The sequence below is a fragment of the Toxotes jaculatrix genome, chromosome 4, assembly GCF_017976425.1.
Source record: "Toxotes jaculatrix isolate fToxJac2 chromosome 4, fToxJac2.pri, whole genome shotgun sequence".
Classification (NCBI taxonomy): domain Eukaryota; kingdom Metazoa; phylum Chordata; class Actinopteri; family Toxotidae; genus Toxotes; species Toxotes jaculatrix.
The window spans coordinates 9272334-9283806 of NC_054397.1; the positions used below are offsets into that span (position 1 = coordinate 9272334).

An 11473-nucleotide genomic window follows, 5' to 3' on the forward strand; every position below is an offset into this window, starting at 1 on the left:
CTTAAACTGAGACAAAAGCCGGGACAGAAATGGATAAAATAACTATGTAAGCCTGAAGGTACCTCCTGGGACAAGGGGAAGCAACAACATCAATGCTGATTTTTCATAATTTAAAGTTTTTTACACACAAGTGGTGCATACTTGCTTTAACTTGTCATCAATCTCGTTCATATCGTCGTTCATTATTGTGTTGTTGCTATTTTGACTCCTTTAAAGTGGAGCACAGGTGGTTAGTAGGAATGTTTAGGAAACGGTTACTGGGAATACCGGGGTGGAGGAACTGGAGGCCAAGATTTGTTTTGCCACTGTTGCAGACACAGCTGGTGGTCGTGACATCCTAGTGGGGCAGCGGCACCAGGATATCCACGTAATTGATGGGGAAGAAGCCAGAGTTGCCGTGCAGCATCCCCTCGTACCAGTTTTCATCGATCTTATTGGTCAGGGTGATGATATCGCCCTCCTTGAAGCCTAGCTCACCTTCATTCTCTGGGTCAAAATCATACAGTGCACGACAGCAGGGCTGGTCCATGGGGGCTGGACAAAAGGAAGATGGTTGGAGACATGAGAGAAGAAAAGGAGAATTAGAAGACAGGCTAGAAGTGGAGATAAGATGCTGCATATATATTAGAGGCATAATGATGATCACATGAAAAGCTTGTGAAAGGCTCACCTGGAGACCTGGCTGAAAGTGGGAATGAAGAGGAAGAAGCAGAGAGGAGGAGAAAAAAACAAAAGAGAGACACAAAGTATGGCCATCAGTGACTACAAAATTATAATTAGACATTGTTTAAAGGAATAGTTCAATATTTGGGAAATACACTAGTAACCATAACCACATCTCAGTGCAGTTGGTTTATTATTGCCCCCTTGTAGCTACTGGAGGAAGAAACACCCGCTACAACTTCAATGTACCAGTTTGTGTTTTCTGCGCTCCGTCCTATCTGGCAAATATACACCTGGTTAATCACCCCAACCCCTGTAAAGAGCAGCTTACAGCCAGTTCCCTGCACTGTTTGAAGGGAACCTCTACGGTGGTCTCCAATGCACTGGACTACATAGTCCTAAATGGGGCTAGGGGAAACAACTAGCCTGACTCTATCCTTTACACCTCATATGCTTTTCTTTTTTTTAAAAAATCTGACCCAGATTTGGGTCAGATTGCGCAGCTCAAATGCCTATGGTTTGGTCACAAAACCGACTCCCCGAAACCAATGGGTGACGTCACGGGTGCTACGTCCATGTTTTATACGGTCTATGGGTACAGCAGGAAGAAAATGAACCATGAGTGAGCTTCTGCCCCTCAGGATATTTGAGATTTGAAAAACCTTGATTTGTTGCTTCTACAAGAGCCAGTATGCTTAATTTGTGCTGATCAAATCAAAGACCCCTTTTTATTTCTGTTTTATTTGGAGAGGAGTAGTCTAAAAGAAGGTTACCCTTTATGGGCATCTGTCTTAAATTTAATAAATATTGACTGTTAACAGGATTTCCTGTTTTTCTGACTTTCTTTTCTGACCTTATACTTACCTCAAGTTGCCTTTTGGGACATACATGCACACATTCGTACATATCATACTTGCCTGTGGAGAAGATTTATTACAGCATCATGTAAAATTAACAATAATGATAATAATAATATTAAAGCAAACAGAGCTCTGGTATCGGAATAGTATCGATAACAGCAGATATCCAAATTTAGGCATCGGGATCGGATCAGAAAAAAAAATGGAAAAAATGTGGATCGGTGCATCCCTAAATTCAGTGTTTGATAGAGACCATTTCTTGGCTCTAAGCACTTTTCAGGCAGCAGAAGACTCCAGGAGGTTACTGCTCCAGGGCAAGAAATAATAGAGTGCATAAGCCAATAAAAATAATTAAGTGAGCTTTAGAGGTGCTGGTAGGCAGATTTTGTTGCCTTTGGACAGACCAAAACTAGTTTTTTTTCACCTGGTAATTATGCTGAGCTAACTGCTAAGTTGGATGGCTGCTGGCTTTAGCTTCATACTTATGGTCCAGACATTATCTAATTATCTCCAAGTAAATAAGTGCATTTCCCAAAATGTCAGACTATTCCTTAAACATTAAAAAAAATGAGAAATTTGATAAAAAAAAAAGAGGGACAAAATAGAAACCATGTGTTAGACAGAAACAGCACTGCAGAAGAGCTGCACTGCAAACAAAAAATGCAGACAAAAACAACACTTCCACAAAAGTCCATATAAAGACAGATAAAAAATAAGAGTGAGAGAGAGATTTTGCATCTCTTCCTAAGTCACTCTTGCTCACCTGGAGATCTTGCTGCAAAGGGGAAAGGAGAAAACAAAGGTGAAAAAAGAGAATTTCATCAATGGCATTTTTTTGACTGATAGATGATGAATTGATGGATAAGGACAAAAGGCGAAGCAATAAAGAGGTTAATAAACAACAAAGCAAGAAGAAACGCAAGTTGGACAACAAATTGAAAGAGAGGCGGAGAGGCAGACAGACAAAGAAACAGGAGGAGAAGGCAGATCAGAAGACTGACAAGAGAACAAAACAGAAACAGCAAATGTTCATCCGCTGGTAATCTTTTCACTGTCACTGTCGGTCAGACATTCTTTGTATAGTGAGCGACAGCACTTGTTCTTCTGTAGTGTGGTTTTTGTCATTTGAGTGCAGCAATTTTCTTTAAAGATTAGTATTTTGGAATTTTGGCTTTATTTGACAGTAGAGACAGTAGAGAGACACAGGAAAGGCGGGGGTTGGTGGGGGGGGGGGGGGGGGGGGGGGTGACATGCAGCAAAAGGCCCAGGCTGGATTTGAACCTGGGCCACTGCGGTAACATGTGGTATGTGCTCTGCCAGGTGGGCTACCAGGGAACCCCCGAGAGCAGTCTTCTTAAAAGAAACAAACAGAAAGAGAGATGGACAAAGGACAAGAAGGGTGAAGTGATGGAAGAGATATTGTTGTATCTCTCCGGGACTTTTGTCTCACCTGGAGACCTTGCTGCAAAGAGGAAACGAGAAACAACATGAGGGAAGGGGGAGAGGGAACAGCAGAAGTGGTTTTAAGTTTAAAGAGGAAATGATGGGATTTTGCTCAAGAAATGAAATGATGACCATACAGACTCAATTAACACACTGACGGAAAAAAAAAATCACAAGTTTAACCTGGCTCACCTGGAGATCTCGCCCCTATAAGAACAAACAAAAATCATATGGGGAAAAAGAAAAGTGCAGAGTTGTATTTATTTGTTCTGGATTGATGGATATTCTGTTTGGTACAGGTAATAACTGAAATGGTGGGAAAAGAGCTGGGAAAAAGAAAGATAAAATTAGCAAACACAATAAATGTACTATAAATTCTCAAACATCTTTTTATTTGCCTTAATTCATGAAAGCACCTTTCTTTACCATACACTTCTTACTATCTTACTACCTCTTTGCCTTAAAAGGCTTCTAGTTGAGTGGATTAATCTGTTCTCTTCTCTGGGGGGCTTTTACTGTGAAACATCTGCAGTAAATGTTGTGTTTCAGAAGCTTACCATTAAGAAATTAAAGTGAAACTGACCAAAATCAATCAATAGATGTTATGGCATTGTAATTATGAGTATGTTGTAGTGATTAAAGATGCCATATAAATGTATAAATAACTTTAAATAACTATACCATATAGTGCAGTATAATACAACTACAACATTTATTTATTTTTTAATTTATTTTTTCTCTGGCTTTTTTGGCCAGCATCAGTATTGGCTTCTATTTGAGAATTTATAGCAGAAATGAAAAACATAGAAAGGGTTATTAAAGGAAAGAAAAACATGAATTAACAGAAACTAGCCCAGAAACCGATCCTTTACAGGCAAATACTACTACAAATGAAACTGTTCAGTTTTCATATCATTTGAAACAGAAACTTGCTTCAACCCTACAGTGAGAGACTACAGTGTATATACAGAACCAGGACTAATTTCTGGACATGTTTCTGAACAGTGAGGTTCATGTTCTGGGTCTCACCTGGAGAACGAGCACTGTGGATGCCTCCATTGTGGTTCTCACTGATGGAAAAGTCCAGAGACGTACGTGGTTTAGGAGCGTACTCTTTCCTTGGTTTGTTAGAAATATCCCTTATCCTGCAAAGAGTGGAAAACACAGAATTCATCAAAACACAAATAATAGAGATTGACATTGACTTCATTCTGTTCTGTTGGCAATAATAGGTAAATAATAGTTTAAACATGACTCAAATCCTACATGTAAGTCCAATGATGCATGGTAAAACAGAAAGACCCAGCGAAACAGAAAAGTGTCAGTACTGACCGTTCGTCGATCTTACTGGAGAGCTGTGTGAGGATCTCTGCAGCCCGGCTGTGGTACTCCACCTGGGCGTGGACCAGCGCGGAGAGCTGGCTCACCTGTTCAATCTGTTGATACACACAGAAGAAGCGCAGGATATTATTTACTACACACCAACATCGCTGGCTGATGACTGCTACTTAAAATCCAGACTCAGTCATCTCAGCTTGGGGTGCTCTACTCATTTAGCTCTGAGTTTTTGTTTTTTTTTAAATAATCATTTAGTTGATGAAATGTCATAAAATATTGAAAAATATCCATCCCAGATTTCCAGAGCTAAAGTGACATCTTGAATTTGCTTGGTTTGTCTGACCAACAGTTCACAACCTAAAGATGTTACATGTACATTAAAAATAAATTGTCACTTGTAGATGGAATAACCAATTCGCTAATTGTTTAAGCAATAATTCAGACTACTCTTGATGTAGCTCCTGAACTTGTATGCTCTAAGGTGACATCTGGTTGAATATTGTACACATAAACACAGTGGTGCGTACCATGGATGGATGGTAGGACATTTACAAAGTCAGGTACAATAGAATTGACTGGTTGTGGAGTGTAGCATTTGTACATTTTTAATTACAGTACTCTGGCCACAAAAAGCAGGAGCTGATATTATAGAAAAGATGCAAGTTTCCAGTATGTAAAGGGGTCACAACCCCAATTCATTCATCAATGCTAGGATAATGGAAATGGATGTAGTAGTCGGATAGAGCACCAATGGAATGTTAGGGAAGATAAATAGAGGTGGCTGTAAGACTCAAAAACCTAGAACATGTAAGGAAAATATTACATCACTCACATCGCTCTCCAACAGGTTGAACATGCTCTGCTCAGCAATCTCCTTGGAGTCGTCAAACTTCTCAAGTGCTTGTTTGATCTCGTCATCTGTCACTTTGCCCTGACGTTTCTTCTTATAATCGAAGTCCAGGCGGCGACCCTCCATTTTCTTCAGGTGATGCTGCAAAAGAAGATCAGATGGTAAATCTGAATCCTTGACCTACAGATTGACTTAGATTATCTGTTTTTTTCTCCTCCAGTCTGTTGTGTATCACAGTTCTGCCCCCGTACCTGGATCTCCTTGAGATCTTTTTCATGGAGGTTCTGCAGTGGATCAATGAAGTTCTGCTTGACCTCCATGTCCAGAGCATCCTTAACCTCTCCCAGCTCACGCATGGCTTCCCCAGCATCAATCAGAGCAATGCCTGAAAAAAAAAACCACATTCAGACACTAAAAAATACATATAACATTAATTTCAATGTCAGTGTATGGTTCACCTGTCACTGTTAACTAAGTATTAGGCTGACAGATGTCCGCAGAGGGCCTGATCGACAAATGAACTAACGTTGGCTAATAACGTCCATTATGTTACATGTGACAGACATGACAGAAGTAAGTCGGACTGTTTTACAATGGCATCACTTCCAGTCGACATTTCAAAGTAAAACCCTATTTGACGAATAGATGTGTTGCGACTTTATTTATTTATAAAAGTTGAAAATAAATAAAGAAATAAACCAAAAAAGTAAAAAAGTAAAATAAAAATCAAGGTACAGATACGTAGGTCTCTACGTTCATAAATGTTATTAACTAGGTGTTGGGCTGAACCTGCACGAAAATGGTAGGGGTTACAGAGGCCTTGGTTTCTCTAAGGACCTCACTGATCACCTGAAATGACAAGCTACATCAGTATGACCCCCCCCCCCCCCCCCAAAAAAAAAAAAAAAAAAAAAAAAATTTTAAAAGTAAAATGACTTGTGGACAGCAGTGAACTTTACAGGTCCCCTGCACCCATTTGCAGTGGTGGGCGCAGGGGACCCTCCACCTTCATTAACAGAAAGGAAAATACATTAAAATAAGAACTAAAAAACAACAAAATTAACAGGCTTGGGTGTCATGATACATGGGTAACTGTATATATGTAAATTGAATACGTTTGTGCTTTCGTTGCAGAATGCGCTAATAAAACAACAAGTAAACAAAGTGTACCCTAACTTGTCGTCGTCACAGTAAGACAACTTATACCGATCTGAAATGATAAATCACGTTTCTTTGGCATTGCTGTCTCTTAACACTTGGGAAGAAAAGACTGCGGGAGTAATGTAGTGCACAGTTTCCACACGCACCTGCGCATGTGTATAATAATGCGTGCAATATTAGAACTGATCTTAGATCGGTGGAAGCTGAGTCAAGGGCAGTTTGACAAAAACACGCATCCAAAGTTTGCTTATAGGGTTACAGCCAGTCACCCATCAAAGATCCCCGGATAATCCATAATACGCATTCGCAAAAGTCCAGAGAAAAACCAAAAACCCAAATGCTATTCTGTCCACTTGCTTGACGAGCGCTGGCTCCAGTTTTTGTTAACGGAACACGATCACGCCCACGTAAATGACAAAAATGATATGATGGCCAACCTAGCTCCAACAGACAATAGCCTATTACGGCCACAATAGGGCAGTACATAATACAAGATGAATGCATACAGGCAAATTCAGATCCTTTATGGGACAGAACCATAGTTGTTCAGAGATGTATATATATATATATGTAGATGTAGATGTATATATATATATAGTTATAGTTATTTTACAGCTCATGCACGACCATGCGGATAAGGCATCTAACCTAACCATAAACATACCTCAATTTAGGCTTATTAAGTTTTCCGAGCTAGCCTTAATGCTAAGTGAACAGGAGTGTCAAACGCTCTTGGCTATTTGGAAACAAGAGATTTCTTACCCGAAGTCACTGTTAACTAAGTATTAGTTAACACCCACCACTGCAGACAGGTCCGCCAGTGCGCAAACTGGGCACAGTGCCAAAGGCGCACGGCCCATCAAAGGCGCCAAAAAATTTAATAAAGGTTAAGCCCTCTTTCACTACCCCCCCCCCCCCCAAAATAAATAAATAAATAAATAAATAAATAAAAAGTAAAATGACCTGTCACTGTTAACTAAGTATTAGGCTGATAGATGTCCGCAGAGGGCCTGTCTGTTGTGCCACTAATCGACAAATGAACTAACGTTGCCTAATAACGTCCATTATGTTACATGTGACAGACATGACAGAAGTCGGACTGTTTTACAATGGCACCACTTCCAGTCAACATTTCAAAGTAAACCCCTTTTTGACAATTAGATGTGTTGCGACTTTATTTATTTATTTATAAAAGTCGAAAATAAATAAAGAAATAAGGTTAAAAAAAGTAAAATAAATAAATAAAAATCAAGGTACAGATACATAGGTCTCTACGTTCATAAATGTTATTAACTAGGTGTTGGGCTGAACCTGCACGAAAATGGTAGGGGTTACAGAGGCCTTGGTTTCTCTAAGGACCTCACTGATCACCTGAAATGACATCATCTACATCAGTGGCTGATGACGCCACTGGTGTAGTATGACGCCACACAACCAATGACCTCATTAGCGATGATTATGTCACCTACGATGTGCGTCATGAAGGCTATGTGGGCGTCCCTCACAGACCTTATAAATACAGTGCACCTGCACTGTGGACCTCCACTTTGCCTGCACTCAGCAGGTCCCCTGCGTCTATCTGCCGTGGTGGGCGCAGGGGGCCTGCAAGGTCCACTGCTGTCTGCAGATGGGTGCAGGGGACTTTACAGGTCCCCTGCACCCATCTGCAGTCAATAGACTTTACAGGTCTGCTTAGTGTGTAAAATGGGTGCAGGCAAAGGTCCCCTCCAAAAAATATAGGTTAGACCTTACAGGTCCCCTGCACCCATCTGCAGTGGTGGGCGCAGGGGACCTGCAAAGTCCACGGCTATCTGCAGTGGTGGGTGCTACAATAGACTTTGCAGGTCCCCTGCGCCCACCACTGCAGATAGTTTGCTGAGTGTGAAAACTGGGTGCATGCGCAGTGGACTTTACAGGGTGCACAGCAGCACACCCTGCACCCACCACTGCAGACAGCCGTGGACTTTACAGGTCCGCCGAGTGCGCAAACTGGGCACAGTGTCAAAGGCGCACGGCCCACCAAAGGCGCTAAAAAAAATTAATAAAGGTTAAACCCCCTTTCACTACCCCCACCCCCCCCCCCCCCCTCCCCCCAAAAAAAACGTGGACAGCAGTGGACCTTACAGGTCCCATGCACACATCTGCAGTGGTGGGCGCAGGGTGTGCTGGTGTGCACCCACCACTGCAGACAGCCGTGGACTTTACAGGTCCGCCGAGTGCGCAAACTGGGCACAGTGCCAAAGGCGCACGGCCCATCAAAGGTGCCAAAAAATTTAATAAAGGTTAAACCCCCTTTCACTAGCCCCCCCCCCAAATAAACAAAATAAATAAATAAATAAATAAATAAATAAAATTAAAAAAAAGTAAAATGACCTGTGTACAGCACTGAACTTTACCTCCACCTTCATTAACAGAAAGGAAAATACGTTAAAATAAGAACTAAAAAACAACAAAAATAACAGGCTTGGGTGTCATGATACATGGGTAACTATATATATGTAAATTGAATACGTTTGTGCTTTCCTTACAGAATGCGCTAATAAAACAAGTAAACAAAGTGTACCCTAACTTGTCGTCGTATTAGACTCTACAGCAGATTTTGAAGACAGATTTTTCCCTTTAAACATTTTAATGCCTTCACTTGTGAATAACAAAGGAAACTTCAGGCATCTCGTCTGGAAAACAGGCTCATGCATTTTTCATAACATTGTTACTGCGTCCTTGAGGGAATAAAATTATGCCACTTTGTTCTTGTGACGCCTCTAAAAAAGTGTTTCTCCCCTTTCTGTTCTGCAGCTTACCAAAGGCAGACTCCTCTCCGAGCTCTCTGCCAAACCTCTGCATGGTCTCTCCCAGGATGGCCTCGGTCTGTGTGTAGCCCGGTCCCTTCTCCTGGCCCCGGATACGTGACATGGAGTTCATCATACTCATCTTAGCTCTGGTGGCTATAAAGACAAGGCACAAATGGGCTAAGTGTTTGACCATGTCTTAAATTTGTAATCAGATGACGCAATACCTGAGGCGCCAGAGTGAACCTTATTAAAATGCTTGACTGCAATTTGTTGTTGGAAGTTAATTTGGTGGTTATTTCATGTGAGGAAAGTTGTGAGTTTCATTCTTTCTAACCAGGTCCCACAATGATTACATGGCTACAAGTAGTAGAACATGAGAAAGAATATTCAGATTCACTATCATGGAAAATGTATAGGCATAAAAGGCCAATAAGCCTCCAAAAAAACTGTTATTAGTTTGAGATAAACAACATGTCAAGGGATATAGGTAAAATCAGTACTCTTTACTAAACTAAAAACCAAAAAGGGCTGACACACCTTCATATACAAGGCAATTAAATTAAGGAATTCACAACAATAATGCACTTAAAATATACTAATACAACAGGTGTACGTTTTAAAAATGTATTATTGTATTATTAATAGTATCTGTTTGTATATGTATGGATTAGGGCTGGGCAACATGGTTTAGTTAATCATATTAATAGGGATAGTTTCTGATATCTATATATATCACAGATAAGGGGAATATATGTCAATCAATAGTACTGAATTATTGGCTGGGCCTAATGTGTTTATGAGTAAGTCTATATGACTATGTACTGTATATCTAAGTGATTGTGTATCTGTGTCGTCATGTGTATATATGATAAGTACATGCTTACTATATGTAGTATATTTTTGAAAACGTATTTGAACACTTTTAATAGTGACTCTTAGGAGACTAGCCTTTGGGCTAAAAGAGATTCAAATAAACAAAGGCATCATATTCACATGCTAGCATCGTGCACAGCTAGCTCATGTCACCTGGGTTTGGCTGCAGATACTCAGTGGTCTTGGTAATGATATCCATCACTGCCCGAGTGGTGGTGTCCACCCTCTGTAAACCACAACATGTGGAAGGAAACAGAAACAGAAGGTCCAGAAATAACAGTTTAGAAGAAGATGTGGATAGTAACAAAGACAGGTAAAGGCTGAGAGACTGTGGGAGAGGATGACAGGAATATAACAGCAACAAAACAATTTATGGATCTTTACAGCAGCCATCTAGCAGATAAAAAGAAGAAGGATAAAAAAGAAAGTGTTGCTTTGTTCTGCAGCTTGATAGTGAGAGGTGCAGAGCTGAGAGCCAGCATCACTTCTGTGTTCTTGTTTCAGTGTGATGAGACTCGCCATCCCCCAACAGCCTCTTTCTACACCATTTTAGAATCACTAATATATAAAAACAAGTGATCACATGTAATTACACACATACGCTAACATGCAGTTATACTTAAAAATATATAAGCACACACTTGTACATAAATGTATTCATTATAGCTCACATACAGAAAAAGAAACATACAGTATGTCACTCAGGGCTTGGATGTTTTTAGGCAAGCACATTTGTTGAAACATGCACCATGATATCAAGATATCAAGATACCAGAGTCATTAAAATTCTGGATTAAATTGTGTTTATACCAAATAATGGCAGTGTGGGAACATGATTCCACTACGGACATTTCTGGGTTGGAAATGTTGAATGGTTCCTGGGTTTGAATGGGATTTCTGAAGAAGGAATAGCTTAATTTTTTTTCTTTTAAAGATCAAAAATAGAGATAATAAAAAAAATCTGGAAAAGAAAAAAACAACACACTAGAAGCAACATTTTTCTATGAGGTATATTAGCGGAATGAGATAGTATCATTCTTTCTGAGCAAATATTTAGTCCCTCTAGAGTTAGCTAGGTTGTTAAAGTGGTGGACAACAACACTGTTGGTGTTATAATAATTGAATTTTCTCTTGCACAGATCTGTCGGGATTGATTGACTGATTTGATCATCCAGTGATGAATCTAGTAATAATCTCTAGTATTGGCTGTCACTCCAAACAAGATAATTGAAAACTGAATTGGGTTAAGTCTCGCCTTTTCCATTTCAGTGAAGTCCTCATCGAGCTTCGTTCCTTCTGCTCCTCCGACTTTCTCGCTCACTTTCTGCAAAACAAAATGAAAAAAAAAGAAAAAGAAACAGGTTAAGGTTTTAACTTTTATCTGCGTGACAAAATTGTAGTGCAATTGTAGTGGGCGTAATTAAATGTTACAAATTCCAGAGGTCAAATCCAATTCAACAGTTCTCAGTGTTGACATGAAGTCCATAACTGAA

General features: G+C 40.1%; 1 protein-coding gene across 1 annotated transcript; it reads right to left on the reverse strand.

Moving 5' to 3' along the window:
• Positions 1-337: 337 nt before the first annotated feature.
• On the reverse strand, positions 338-11259 carry sh3gl2a (SH3 domain containing GRB2 like 2a, endophilin A1). Its single transcript, XM_041036208.1, has 10 exons — positions 11236-11259; positions 10134-10206; positions 9117-9260; positions 5406-5539; positions 5137-5295; positions 4299-4402; positions 4038-4111; positions 2823-2834; positions 1345-1368; positions 338-534 (listed from the first exon to the last, which is right to left on the reverse strand). The coding sequence occupies exons 1-10, from the start codon at positions 11242-11244 to the stop codon at positions 338-340; spliced, it is 930 nt and encodes a 309-aa protein (XP_040892142.1). The 5' UTR covers positions 11245-11259.
• Positions 11260-11473: the final 214 nt, after the last annotated feature.

What these genes read in the sequence shown, in the direction of transcription:
- sh3gl2a (XM_041036208.1), bottom strand. An exon ending in TCCAGTAAGATCGACGAACG is followed by an intron (nt 4,112 to 4,298) that starts GTCAGTACTGAC and finishes CACTCTTTGCAG; the next exon opens with GATAAGGGATATTTCTAACA. An exon ending in AATTAAGCATACTGGCTCTT is followed by an intron (nt 535 to 1,344) that starts GTAGAAGCAACA and finishes CCTTTTGTCCAG; the next exon opens with CCCCCATGGACCAGCCCTGC.